The following is a 15,225-nucleotide window of genomic DNA, read 5'->3' on the forward strand; positions in this document are numbered from 1 at the left end:
CTCGTCCCTCAGCATGACCCGCCTCCTGCTGTCTGGACTCCGCCTCCTCATCTCCGCCCACACGATGTCAACCCCACCTGCCTACCTGGTCCCGCCTACCACTCCGTCCATGCACCCTGGACTCCACCCCTTCTCCACTCAAGCCCCTCCTTCCCGAACACGGTCTCCACACACTCTGCTGAAGCCAGAGATGATGCGCCAGCTGTCAGGTGCCGCACTATGGAGCACTCCCCTCAAAACATATTGGTGGCGCGTCGTGCTATAAAGCACAAAGGTACCAAGAATGTAGCCTCAACTCCTTTCCCTTCCTGGTTCAAAACTTTCTCTTCATCGGGTTTTCTGTGTGTGTGTGTGTGTGTGTGTGTGTGTGTGTGTGTGTGTGTGTGTGTGTGTGTGTGTGTGTGTGTGTGTGTGTGTGTGTGTGTGTGTGTGTGTGTGTGTGTGTGTGTGTCCTGGCACCTGTCTGCTTAAGTTCGACTGCAGAAGATCGTTATCATTATTATTGTTATTATTTTCGCATTATGTCTGCTCTGTGTCCCCTTTTGTAAGTTGCCTGTTTGTTTGCTGCACCACACCTCTCTCTCCCCTATCTGTGCACAACACACCCCAATAAATCTTGATTGTGCCACATACCATTCCTCACCCATTGTTAATAAATTATTACTTGGAATGTTCCCAGCTGTCCTTGTGGTTTCTTTCATTGATCCAGCATGGTCCGAATCCTAGTTTAGCCGGGACTTTATTCCCAACGATCCGTTCCTTTTAGCTGGTACGTCCTTGGCAGTGTCACTCGGCTGCATCCGATCCGGAAAAGTGATCCGATCCGGTAGAGTGATCCGGTTCGGACAAGGCATACCAAGGGCGTGTTCCCTGCTAATTAAACCACGTGATTCATTTGGTGACCCGACTAACCCAGAGACGGGAGGACCCTAGGTCACGCATTTGAGTTATTGGCGTCCACGGTCGGTTAAGCGACCCGCCTCGTCACGGAATTATCCGTGTGCGACGGCCTACAATTCCGGGGAGTCTGGTGGGAACCGAGATAGCTTCCCCCACCTCGTGGTCTTCTCACCCGACCCCCACCCCGCAACAGTATTTTTGTTCAGAATGAGCGCACGAGGCGAGACTATGCACTTTACCGAGTGCCGTTCTCATTCCATCCATCATTTGACCTTTCCGTTAACACATATCATCACGAGTCTTCACGAGTAAGACTGGTTCTTCAGCTGTAGTAACTGTAGTTATATAAGTCTGACATTTTTGAGTGATTTGTGGGTGCAGATCTATTCTGAATTATGTCATCGCATGTACCCGTTTTGATTGTGCCAAATATACTCCAACATTTTCTTCCCTTCCAGCCAAATTAACTTTGTTTCTCTTATAAACCTTACAGCTGCTTGCTGGCCAGAAAAAGAGCAGCTCTTTCTGGACTTTCAGCTACTACCAAACCTTCTTCGACGTGGACACACGGCAGGTATGTCCCTGATTGCAGAACCTGAAAAGTAATCGAATAGCTTTGCTCTCAGATTTAACTTGCCAGCTGTATAGGTATCAAAGTAAGCATCACCCACTGGGAATATCATTTAAATTGCGAATATTCGATTTTGAGCAATGTTTTCTTCTATACCTGCTCATAATCAAAATGCCCGTTTGCTTGAAATTGCCGCACGACAATGAAGTTTGGTGGGGGGGGGGGGGGGGAAAGTATTAAAAGAAGAGTATGGTGTGGAAAATCTATGTATGTAATGGTTTTCTTGAAGGAAGGTGAAGGGAGATAAGAGGGGACAGAGAAGATGAAGAACACACGTAACATGACACAAGCAGGGAGCAACAAGTCTTGGTTAAAGAGGGCAGAACTATTCTTTTTAACATCTTGATAGCTCTGCTTAAACAATTGATATTGTGAAAATAGTCGACATATAATGAACTGAAATGCACTTCATATGTGATTCTTTCTTTTTCTGGCGTGTAACTTGTACTCTGTCCGCCCCACAATGACTCTCTGTGTGAGGACTTGTAAACTATGTGTTGTGATTCTTCGTATTACGATTGCATTAGCATGCCTGGTATGTATTTTTTCTGAAGTTGCATGCCGGATTCGTCAGGTCTGATGGGATAGTGCGGAGGTGGCGCACTTACTTTTGAGCTGTCTAATCTTGGTTAGATTCCTGATCCACTGTAAACTGCCCGATTGGCATTTTGCAGGAGGTGTATTGTGTAACACGGTGCACCGTCCCTTGGATGGACATTTAACTGGGCCTCCTGTCCGCTAGCATTAGCTGGTGGATGCGAAAGATCCCACGATGTATTTCATGAAGAATATATGAGTCACCCTTAACAGATCGATTCTAAAACTTTGCCCTTGTTTACCACTGACGAGGCAAAGGCAAACCACCTCAGTGTAACCCTTGTCATGAGTCTGCTTTCGCAACACTGAACCTGTTTTCAGGCGAAGCAGCACACACAGCTGGTTTTGTCAGAGTTTGTTTTTAAATATCATTTTGACAGGAGGATCACTGATCCAGAAAAGTGCTTTTCCTGATTATCTCCGGTTAAATGAATTATTTTTTGGTGTATAAAGATGTTATGGCTCATGTAAGAATAGAACTGCAGAGGGTTAAGTGTCGACAGACAGACTGTGCTCAAATAGCGTGTTTGTGCCTTCCTGAAAGTATACCTATCAAAACGTGTTATTTATTGTTAAACTATTTCCACAATATTCATTGTTCCACTTTGTCTTCATCAGGTCCTAAATCGCATCAAGGGGTCAATGATTCCTCTGCCGAAGCGCAACTTTGTGCGGCATTACATCCGCAATAAACCAGATCTCTACGGTCAGTCCTAAAATCCTGGGCAGTCTTCACTCAGGGGTTTTTGTCAGTCATGGTACATTTGTGCCCCGAGCACAAGTGTTGGTTCACGTAGTTGTTTCATCAAATACCATTTGATCAAACAAAACACCGAATTAGTCTCAGCTTTTAAAGGACAAATTTCAGATATGGGCACAGCTGTTTGGCACAATGTTCCAACATTATACAACTTCCTGTGTTCTATCATTCCCTTTACCTCGATGTACACATCTGTTTTCCTTTTAAACTCCTTGACTGCTGCTGTGTCTCGTAATCTTCCTGCAGACAATTCTACATATAAATAGCTTAATAAAACATTCCTCCCCAATTGTCTTCCCTTTCACTTGTGAAACTTGTACGAGCAGCTATTAACAATTGTTTAAAAAACACTCACCCATCGACATGACAATATGGCTAAGGTGTGCGTGTGTGTGTGTGTGTGTGTGTGTGTGTGTGTGTATATGTGTGTGTGCACGTACATATGCACGTGTGTTTTTGAAACAGGGCCCTTTTGGATCTGTGCTACATTGGTTTTTGCCATCAGTATCAGTGGAAACCTTTCCAATTTTTTGGTGCACAGAGGAGAAAGTGGATTTCGCTATACACCGGAGTTTCAGAAAGGTGAGCAGAGTGTCAGTTTTTGCTTTCTTCCTTGGCTGATTCGGCTCACTTGTGCGAACACTTCATACAATACAACCTGTGCTGTGAAATGGTCACCTCGATTGTGTAGCCTAATTAAAGTGCTTGTCATGTTGTTTTCAATGCACATTAACATGATCACATTACCATGTTTCATGCCCCTCAGTCATTAAAGGGAAACTATTTCAAAAGGTGAGGTTTTCTGGATCTGATAATAAAAAATTTCCATATTGCATTCTTGGAATAATAATGCATCATTAGGCCGCAAATGTAACTTTGTGAATCTCCTTGGACAGTCATTTATTTGGGGTCAATGGTTGGCCACGAAATGTCACATATTGTTGTGCGTTACATCTGAAATAGACAACTCGGAAGTGATCAAGTCATGTTACTTCAGAGATATTTTGCCTTCCCAAGATCCCAGGGAAATAAAAAAAAAACAATGCTTTGTCAGTAACTTATAGAAACAACAAGATTGACAATTTAACAACACAGAGCCTTGCTGGGGAATAAAGGTGACGGTAGACCTCACGACTGGTGTGGACTCGCTCGTAAACTGATGTGGCACCATTACAATAGCATCTCCTGTTCCTTCAGGGAACGTGCAGGCATATGTTGATTATATTACATCGAAGAACAAACTATCTGCATTGAAGTAGATCTGTCTGCCCACTCATGCACTGACACACAGCGATTACGATAGCATCGTCCATCCTTTTGGGAATGGTTGAGACTCGTGAGGATATTGTCTGAGGAGGAAGTAACTCAATGGAGGTCAGGCTTCATCTGCACCATTTGCATTCATGCATTATTTTTTATTTTTGAAAAGTAAGAATCGAGCTTCAATCTTTATTTTCATTTGTAAAGCTAAGTGATAAAGGGTAGAAGGTCACATACGAACATTGGTGTGGTGAGCAGGTGAACACCCGCCACAGAGGATGTCGTGATATGGTGGTGAGCAGCACATTGAAAGACCGGTTGGGAGTGTATGGGCAAATAAGCAAATTTGCAGATGGTAGAGAAGAGGGGGGAAAGGTCATTGAAGGTGGTTTCTTTAGAAGGTGGAAATCTTAGACCTGATTTCTTGTGTTTCATCTCCTTTTAGGTTTATCCAATGTTGTCTAACATTCATGTACTTTCATTGCCATGAACATAAGACTATGAGGATGTGATATCTTGGTCATTTTGCTTATCACCTAGGCCAATGGTGGACAGCCAAAGCTAATCAGAAGATCGTAGGTCCAGCCCCCAAACAACTCCTCGGGCCACAAGTCCCCCTTTACCACAATTACAAGCCCAAATTAGATAATATTTTAAAAGGAAGTACATTACTGTAAGACCGCGGTTTACCTCAGGGATGTGTTCCTGCAAAGTGCACCAATTATTGAAACAATGTAAATCAGAGCAATGTTTCTCATAAGAATTCATGGGATAAGGGGGGCATGCATATGCCTGGTGTTGGCTAAATGGTTAGGGTCCTGAGTTCAAATCCTGCTCAGCTGTTGAATTAATACCAGGTGGGGTTGACTCTGCCTATCATCCTTCTGAGGTCAGAAAATGAGTGCCAGCTTGCTGGTATCCTGTGTCGGAGTGGCGACCTGTCCAGTATTGTGCCCATTAGCCAAGGAGACTGCTTAGGCAGCACCAACGCTCTGCACAGAGTATGGTCCCAATGGATGGATGGGGCATGCATTCCTAACGTCGCCACTTCACGTATTATATTTCGCTTTTTACTTATAGGGCCATTCAAAAATGACACAATTTTTTTTTTGCCCAAATCTGACACCCACCCCTCCACCACCCTGTAACGTTTCAAAATGCTTCAAGAGACACACCATAAAATATTATGTAATGCTCAATGAAGACTCCCCCTTATCCCCCTATTTAATACCTTTATCCTGTTTTTTTTTTAATTTTCAGTTTCTACGAACTATACTTATTTGAAAAGGTAAATATGGTACAGTGTACCGTCAATAAGTCTCGGCAACAGTCGGAATCCCTGTAATGACGTCATCAGACTAATCGCTCAGAGTGATGTAATCATTTCTAAATATGTTCAATTGCTTTTATTTGCAAATGAGATTAAGTGTCTGTGGAAAAAGCAATGATGGAATTTCAATAAAGCGATTTACTTTATCATTAATGTATTGAATAAGTGTATCATTAAATACTTGCATCTTTAAACTAGAACAGCCACTCGGTGGAGTGCATACTTCCTCCAGGCTGATTAGTGTACGTTTTGTATCCCTCTGATGGGCTGGATCTGGATTCGGACCTGAACTAAAATTTAATCAGCTTGTTCTTGTCACCGAACCATCTCATCCACCAAGTTTCGTCTGAATCCGTCTCTAACTTTTTCATGTATCATGCGAGATGTCGTTTTATCCCAATCATTCAATGGTGAAGAATCACTTTTTAAAATCTCGGATCCGGATCCGGATCCAGATTCGGATCTTCACCAAAATCGAATCGATTCTTCCTTGTTACATACCCAACCTGCTTACTGAGTTTTGTTTGAATCTGTCTACAACTTTTTGAGATATCCTTCCATATGACGTTTTTGGCCTTATCTCTCATTGGTGAAAAATTACTTGAAAAATTATTCGATCCAGATCTAGATTTGGATCTTCACCAAAATCTAATCTGTCAGTGTCACATACCCAAGCTCTCCACCCAAATTTGTCTGAATCCATTCACAACTTTTTGAGATATCCTGTTCACAAGCGGGCAGACAGACGGGTGAAAACATAACCTTCATCCACCTTCCGTGGTGGAAGTAATAAAGGGTGCCTTGATCTAATTTTTCATTGATTGATTTAGCGTTACGTATCGAAACTGGAAACCACCTCCACCCCCCCCTCCGAAGCACTCCGTGACGCTTGGACATGCACCCCACTCACCTCTATGTGCCACGTAATTTTTGAATGGCTCCTCTGATATTACCCTTTTATGAACAATCACAGTTATATTCAAGTACACATACATATAAATTAATTTTTCAAAAAACAATTACACATATTTAAATAAAAATAAACCAGTCAAGGTTGGCGGGACCTCTTCTTCTCCCTCTGTGTTCAATGAACATCAGTGGCGCGTTCACCAGTATCCATTCGATGAATAACATCCAATCTCACTTCACAGGCAACGTTTTAACGATGCCTCTTGCTTCGTAGCCAATCTACGGTGCAGCACATTTATTATGCACGAAGCAAAGGACAGTAGTTCTTTTGGTGATTTTTGCGATCTCCAGATTTGGTCCTTTAGCGATGTATTCTGCCATTTTTATCAGTCTTGTAAGTTCTGAAAGCACTGGAGAATAAAAAATTGATGGCTTTTAAAGTGACGTAAGTGTGAGTTGAGGGGACGTGAATCAGGTCATGGTATTAATAATGTGACGACGTATTTGCGAAACGACGTTAAAAAAAAAGGGGGAAGACGTAAATCGGGGTATCGCTGCATTACAACACAGACATTAACAGTGTAGCGAAGGATTGAACACAATAGAAAATAAAAACACGTAGACATAAACATATTGATCAATTTGACTTCTGGGTGACCATATTTCCACAAGCTTTTGAAATTCGGAGTAAGGCTTTGTCTACGCTTGATGACGGGGATATATTGTTACCGGTTCATCTGTGGCGGTCTACTTCGTTCGTCGTATTGGCGTAGACTTATGAGGTGGATCAGACCAGGTGTGCCTGAAATTACTTTGGTACTAACATTCATCATGTCATGTTCATGTGCAATGATTGAACAACTTTCTAACATACGCGGTGCAAAACTACTTCACTGATATTTTAAAATGATGCAAATCAGAATTCATTCATTAAGGCTTTCGTACCGATGGTAACCACTGTTCGGAGGCAGCAGCAGACTTTGTCAGGATTGTGTGTGCACCTGTATCGCCGAGTCCACCTCGCCTCACAGCCGGTGCTGCTTCATGAAATACACAGAGCACATCGGCAGGTGTACAACGAAGGAAGACGAGGTGAATTTGCTCGCCAATTCCTGCAGAGTTTCTCACCGTAGAACCTAAGGGCATGTCTCGTTACTTTCCCTTGGTGGATGTGTAACCACCCGGCACAAACCGTATGGTCTCGGGTAAAACCACCTCGTGGTTGAATTATGCGAGTTCCCCACTTGTGATGAGAAACACTTCAGTTGACGACGACGTTTTCATATTTGGCATTAATTTCACTTCATCTATTGAATGTACAAATCCAATAAAATTGATTGATTTTCTTCCATTTTATTACCTCAAACTTCATTTTGAAAGCCATTCATCCCAACAAAAGACTCTGCAACACACTAATGTATGGATTGGTACACCATTCCATGGTCACTTGACTTGCAGAAAATGGTAATGCCCAGTTTTTTGGTTTTCACTTCAGTAAATTGAAGAGGTCCCTTTACGCGTCTTCCCTATGCAGTATCCATCGCTGCTACGGCAGTGTATGCGTACGCGTGGCTGGTTCCTCTGGCACTGTGGGGCTGCTTGGTGTGGTGGCACGGCCATGCAGGAGCTCCTGCACCGTATTCTTTCCTAGAACTCGTCTGCATATACGGCTACTGCCTCTCGTCCTTCATACCTGCTGCGGTGAGGTCATGAGCTTACCCCTTTCTTCATTTGCATCTCCTGTCACCTTATTCCTTTGCATTGCATGAGTACCTGAAACATTGACTCATTACCTTCGCATTCTGCGAAAGGTTATGTATTGGTCGCTGTGTATTTATTTATTTATTTGTGTGTGTGTGTGTGTGTGTGTGTGTGTGTGTGTGTGTGTGTGTGTGTGTGTGTGTGTGTGTGTGTGTGTTTGTTATTCGCATAACTCAGAAAGTATTAAACCAAATCGCTTGAAATTTGGTGGGATGATGGGTTATTATCCAAGGAACATTTGATTAGATTTTGGGAGCGATCGGGTCAAAGGTCAAGGTCAAGGTCACGGAAAGGTCAAATTCGTATTTTTACCATAGCGCGGTCAATTTTGATCTAATTGGCATGCAACCGATGCCAAAATGTTTAGAATTCTTTGCCCAATCTTGTGATGGGCGACATGACACAATTACGTCATTACCCTTGTTTTTAAAAGAAAATGTCCCAAATCCTGGCATTATAATCAGTACCAAAATATATGTTTATGGGAGATGCCAATGATTATTTATTTGTTTGTTATTCGCATAACTTAAAAAGTATTAAACCGAATTACATGAAATTTGGTGGGATGATTGGTTATTAGCCAAGGACCATTTGATTAGATTTTGGGAGCAATTGGGTCAAAGATTTTGGGAGCAAAGGTCAAGGTCATGAAAAGGTCAAAATCGTCTTTTTACCATATCGCGGTCAATTTTTATCCAATTTGCATGAAACTAATGCCAAAATGTTCAGAATTTAATGCCCAATCTTGTGATATGCAACTTGACACAATGACGTAATTGCCCTTACTCGCAGTTGGGGGTCAAAGGTCAGGAGGGTCAGGACCTTGCAGATGTGCGTATTTTTATCATAACGCAGTCAATTCTTATCCGATTCGTATGAAATCAGCACCATAATGCTCCTTGTTCTGTTCCCCACACTCTTATGCCAAGAACAAAACAGTAGCGGCGGCGAAGGTATATGCTCTCTACGAGTGCCCGTTCTCGTTTAACATGTTTTTGAATCTTATATTCCTCCTCTCGTGTTGCTTTACACTGCTAATTGTTGCTGTTTGTTTTGGGGTATTTTTTTTTTTTTGCTTCATCTTGACAAGTCGGTGGCATTATTAACCGCAGTCCTTCAGGCCGTGCCATTAGGCATTAGCTTGGGAAAGGCCTCAACGATCGTGCACACTTTGGTTACTAAAGATACTGATTTGCAGCTTCGTGAATGAAACAAAAGGAGACACGGGCTACATTTTGTTTCTGGATGAAAGGTGGGGGGAGAGGCACAGAGGAATTAAAATGAGCACATTCTTCTTAGGTTCTAAGGTTGCATTCATCACGTCATAACTCACAGCATTCGTTGGTGCATCTGCAGTTTTTTTCTTCTTTTTTTGCATCAGATTCTTCCCCCCCCCCCTCCCCACTGCAATGGTGTAATTAATTTGCAGAACTGTGTTGGTCATAACCGAGCTTAGTTTTTTTTTAACCATGTCAGCAAGACACCACCTGTGTAAGAACAGAGGATTGCAGCCTGATAGCTTTCTGCAGTTTATGAAGCCGATGGGTGTAATAGCCTTTAAAAAGTGCCACACCTTCCAGATACTCTGTTCCCACGGCGATTGACCATTTCCAGAACTTTTGTCCAACCCAAGGTCCCAAAAAATAGTGGCTTTGCGTTTGTTTTTGTTATTTATTTGTTTACAAAATCGAGGCTCAGGGAAGGGCGAGACAAGTGAGGCCAGCACGGAAGATCTTTTCTGCAGGAGCATCTGTTCCCTGAGCTTAAGATATTTGGTTGAGTGGAGAGTTGATATTGAACGATGCTTCAATGGAAGAGGATGTGGGGAGTAGCCATCGCTAAGCCTAGATGCCACTTCTTGTGTAACCGTTGGAGAGGTTGGCCAAATACCAGCTGCCCAACTGTTGCAAGCACTAATATTTGGTAATTTATGCACGAAATGTTAGGTTTCATGTCTGTTGAGTGTTCCTTCTCGTGGCCGTTACGGTTGCCATTTTTAAATTCTCAAAAAAGCAGAAATGCTTTTTCAAATTTAGCTGCATTCAGAATTGTTAGTGTGTGAAGAAAATCCATCCATCCGTCCATTGGGACCATACTCTGTGCAGAGCGTTGGTGCTGCCTAAGCAGTCTCCTTGGATATTGGACACAATCCTGGATGGGTCGCCACTCCGACACAGGATAATACCAGCAAGCTGGCACTCATTTTGCCAACCTCAGAAGGATGACAGGCAGTGTTAACCCCACCTGGTATTAATTCAAAGGCCAGGTGGGATTTGAACTCAGGATCCGAGGATCCAAAGCCCACCACCCTAACCATTAAGCCAACACCAGGCATGTGAACACAACGAGAATGAATAAACTCGGCCTACCCCCGCAATCTTTTAATGTTGTTATGGGAATGACTTCTGGGAGCTAGCTTTGCATAGTATAAAGGTAGTTATCTCCAACATTGCATGCACTCGAGTAAGCGTGAGGTCATTTAATTGTGATGTAGAAAATGCATCGCTATTTATATAGTAAACTCCGTCAATCCCCCTCTCCCTCATGTTTGTGTTTAAAAATGCTTCTTCCTTAATCCTTTTCAGTGTTCTACCTTTTATAACCTGTCGAACATTCCTTTGGGGAGAATAGCGGTCTTGCGCGCCACTTTTGGCGAGAATTGGCTGCCGGGAACTCCGGGGGTGAGCCACGAAGCGCAAAGGCGTGATCTCGGCATGAGTTATGTCGGGCAATGTTATGGAGCGGGTGAACGCCCGAGGTTATAAAGGCGGGTGCAAGCGGAAGTCACGTGAGATGTGTGTGTTGGCTCAAGAAGCTGTGGGAGGTCTTTGCTATGCGTTCTGCTCACAGCGCTTTCTCCCCGATTGTGTGCCCAATAAGCCATGCCCATGATTTGTCTTTTCTCACCAGCCAGTTCGTGCTGCGTCGCACGGTTGCATGAACTCAACAGACTAGGTTTCACTTCTCCCCGTCGAGGCACAGCTATGGTATTCCTGCATCCCATCCGTTCTTCCCGTGTCCTCTCATGGAATAAATGAAAGGACTTGAGACTTAGGTAATTAAGGATCCTTCGTTCATACGTTGTTTCAGGGGCGAGTAGTAGGTTTTTTTTAAAATGTCAATTGTTTGCTTCTCCTCATTGTAATCCCCACCTCATTTCGAAATACACACCATTATTAAACCACTTGCTGTCCGAGTGATTTTGATTGTCGCGATCACACAAGTCCGTTGAAGGACAGATTGGGCTTGTCACGAGTAGCACCGTACGAACCATGCCTCCGTCTGGCGACCTCTACTGAGGTCACTAATGGGAGGACGTGAGACACTGCATTAGTGCACATGCCCGATCATTTCAGGCGCCCCACCTCATTAGGTAACGTGGCAAAATGAGCCCGGAACCCTGCTGGGGAAGTCAAATGGCTGGCCACCGTGACCGCTTTGACGCGGTTTGTCAGATTCGTACCAGGCAACTGCACGACCCAATTGCTACAACAATATTAATGATATTTTTTGCACTTAAATGCTCAGCGTCACCTCTTGTTGCATATTCCTCTTTTATTTGCAGTGTGTTCTTTTCTGGTGATCTCGAATGCACGGCATGATAGTTTTGAAATGTAATATAGAATGCCTTTTGACTATTCTAAAAAAGAAAACATTTCTTCCATTCGTTTCATCATCTATATTCTTCCAGATTGTTTATTTTTGTCCTTTTTATATTTGTGTGTGTTTGCAGCTACTGTGGCTCATACCCTTGGAGCCCATGCGCTGGGTGTTGTTGGTACTTGCCTGCATGCTATCAGGGGGTGTGCTTTCTGTGGCCCTGTGGCCTGTTTTGCGGCGTTACGGCCAGCACCATGCCACTGTTGCCCTCGCTTTCCTGTTGCTGCTCCACATCTGCCTCGGCCTTGGCTGCAAGGTTAGCCGTTCGAGTTAACTCTGGTTTGTTTACATTAAAGTTGAAACAATAAACCAGCCTCGGTGGTGTAATGGTTCGAGCGTCCACTCTGATTCTGGGAGGTCGGTGGTATGAACCCCGACCGAGTCATACCAAAGACTTTAAAAATGATACGCGCTTCTTCCTTGCTTGACGCTCAGCATTTAAAAATAGCACCGCCTGTCCTGAAACTCACCTGGCTCAGGAGCAACAGTCACTCAAACCCCCCGCAGAACCCCTTAGATCCTGAATTTTTTTAATGCAGTGAACAAACTTTGGTACATCAAGGGTGATGAAGGTTGTGGAAACGTTTCATTGAAATTCTGTGTGTAATTCGGAGAAGAGAGCAAATACTTATTTTGGGGGCATGAGAACCCCCCCTCCCCCCATGGACTCCCTTAATGAGCGCAGATTTTGATGCAGTCGATACATTTTGGTACATTATCGGTGAAGAGTGTTGTGGTCAAATTTTATCGAAATCATGTGTGTAGTTTCCGAAAAGAGAACATGTACATATTTTGAGGGGTCAACACTTCTGCCCCCCCAACCCCCCACCCATAGATCCCCTCGATGAGCACAGATTTTTATGCAGTCAATACACTTTGGTCCATCCTGGGTGATGAATGTTGTGGTCAAGTTTCATTGAAATTGTGTGTTTGTAGTTTCAGAAGAGACAGCAAATATCTATTTTGGGGGGTCAAAACCCTCCCACAGACCCCTTTAATGAGTGCAGATTTTTATGCGTTCGATACACTTTGGACTTTGGTACATCATGGGTGATCAAGGTTGTAGCCAAGTTTCATCGAAATTGTGTGTGTAGTTTCTGAGAAGAGAGAAAATACCTTTTTTTGGGGGGGGGTTCCCTTCCCCACACCCCCGAATATCCCCCCCCCCCCCACAAACGAGCGCAGATTTTGATGCAGTCAGTACACCTTTGTTTGGTATCAGATATGAAGCTTGTGGCCAAGTTTCATCAAAATCCTGTGTTTGGTTAAACCGATCATGATTGAAGTACTTAAGGTCTGAGTCACTCACTCATCTCACCTACGGACACTGCTCGATCTCATAAGCTCACCTGACGAAAGTCCAGGTGAGCTTAAAACGATAGAGCACGGACAAACAATCATCGGTTGGAAATGATAGGGGAGGCTTTGATGGGCCTAATGGCCGCCTCTTGTGTCAAAGTTCCTTGTGAAAATATCATATTTCTGCTGAAGGTGATTACTTGGTGAATTGTCTCGCAGACATTACAATACTTGGTTTCTTCCCCCATTCTTTCCTGCCTGTACAGTTGTACTTCTTTGACACTCCACAAGCTGTTCCTGCTCCATCGCTACCCACTCATGCAAACAATGACACGATGCACCAGCACAACCAGTAGCGATTGTTTCGATGGTGATGTTCTCGGCGGTCTTCACAGGGTGGTTGGCTGTCAACTTTGGACCTGCGCCTGTGGCTACTCTCCCTCATTTGTGTGCGAGTGTAACTGTGGGATGTTAATTGTTTTGGGCCTTTTCAAATGGATGTGACTTGGATTGAACAAAAATGCAAATTCTCGATTAAGGTATTATTACTACTGGCAAACGATGACCTCTTTCATCGTTGTTTTGAATAAAAATGCAACAGCTGTTTAAGGATCTCGATTTGTACCTCCAGTGTTGCATTCAACATGAGATGAGCATTTATTCAGCTGTTGCAGCTGAATTTGATCAATAATATTCCATTTATTCTGACCACTCCTCACCCCGCTTTGTTTGAACCATGTACACACACACCAGTCACATAAACACCCATACCCCCCCCCGCACACCCCCTTTAACTATAAAAGTTTTTTTATAAGCTTCTGTTGGCCTGGTGTTGGCTTAGTGGTTCGGGTGGCGGCTTGGGATCCTCGGGTCCTGAGTTCAAGCCCCGTTGGGCTGCTGAATTAATACACCAGGAGGTTGACTCAGCCTGTCATCCTTCCGAGGTCGGTAAAATGAGTACCAGTGCACTGGTGAGGGGGACACTGCATCAGCGGCATAGCCGCGTCCCAACCAATGATGCAACCAGCAGCCACAGGCTGCACTCTATAGAGAGAGCTCCTGTTGGACTTGGTCCAAAACGGTAGCTTATGGATTTGGTCTCGATTTTCATGTCCGTGTGTCTGTGCAAGCGTCCACCACCATATCTCAGACATGTATGGACTGATTTTATTCGTACTTGGCACAAAGACAACATAAGATGGTGTACATAAGCATATAATTTTGTTTTTGCAATGCGATCCAAGATGGCCGACTGGCAGCCATTTTGTTCAAACTTGGCACAAATACAGTACATGATGACAGACACGTGCCCCTCACTTTATTTTGCGATCTGATCAAAGATGGCCGCAGGGTAGACTGGTGGCCATTTTCGTTCAAAAAAACAAAACAAAACAGTATCAAACACGTCCTCAACCATTTCTCAGATATGCATTTGGCAATGTTGTTCAAACTTGGCACACAGATAATGAAGGCTTACATATGCACGTCATTCTTTTTCGACATCAGATCCAAGATGGCCGATTGGCAGCCATTTTAGTTGTAAAAACCCCGATGTTGAACACGTCCTCAACCATTTCTTGGGCAGGCATTTACCAATGTTGTTCAAACTTGGCACACAGATAAAGGATGATGGCTTACATGTGCACGTCACTTATTTTCTAGATCAGATCCAAGATGGCCGACTGGTGGCCATTTTGTTACTTAAATGTGTCCCCAACCATTTCTCAGACATGCATGATCTGATTTTGTTCAAACTTGGCACAAGCACAGTACATGATGACATACGTGTGCCCTCACTTTACTTTGCGATCTGATCAAAGATGGCCTTCTGGTAGCCATTTTAGTTTGACAAATGTGGGCTAGCCCTTTAACCACTCATGCAAGGTTACAGCAAAATGACTAAAATGGGGGTTATGATATTTTATGTCTTTTTTACTTGTCGATTGATATCAAGGGATGTATATAACTTAGATTAGGCTCCTTTCATAACAATATTTATACGTAAGATGGTCTGACCGGAGAGCCCAGAGATAGCAATCTCACATTTGAGCTGCCAAGTTTGGGTTCGATTCCTGACAAGACTATAAACTCATTCAGGGTGTTTCACATGCAGGTAAT

The 15,225-nt window shown here is 43.6% G+C and overlaps 1 protein-coding gene across 1 annotated transcript in view; it reads left to right on the plus strand.

The window, feature by feature from the left end:
- LOC147024882 (protein YIPF1-like) overlaps window positions 1–13,721 on the plus strand; it is a 44,727-nt gene extending 31,006 nt beyond the window's left edge. Inside the window, exons 5-10 of the mRNA XM_085885252.1 lie at window positions 1,394–1,474; window positions 2,747–2,834; window positions 3,354–3,470; window positions 7,922–8,088; window positions 11,882–12,064; window positions 13,374–13,721. Coding sequence (XP_085741378.1) covers window positions 1,394–1,474; window positions 2,747–2,834; window positions 3,354–3,470; window positions 7,922–8,088; window positions 11,882–12,064; window positions 13,374–13,463 — 726 coding nt within the window. The 3' untranslated portion in view covers window positions 13,464–13,721. The remainder of the gene's footprint in view (window positions 1–1,393; window positions 1,475–2,746; window positions 2,835–3,353; window positions 3,471–7,921; window positions 8,089–11,881; window positions 12,065–13,373) is intronic.
- Window positions 13,722–15,225: the final 1,504 nt, after the last annotated feature.

Source organism: Eptatretus burgeri, chromosome 6 (genome assembly GCF_056783735.1).
Source record: "Eptatretus burgeri isolate ZD-2024b chromosome 6, Ebu_testis_v1, whole genome shotgun sequence".
Classification (NCBI taxonomy): domain Eukaryota; kingdom Metazoa; phylum Chordata; class Myxini; order Myxiniformes; family Myxinidae; genus Eptatretus; species Eptatretus burgeri.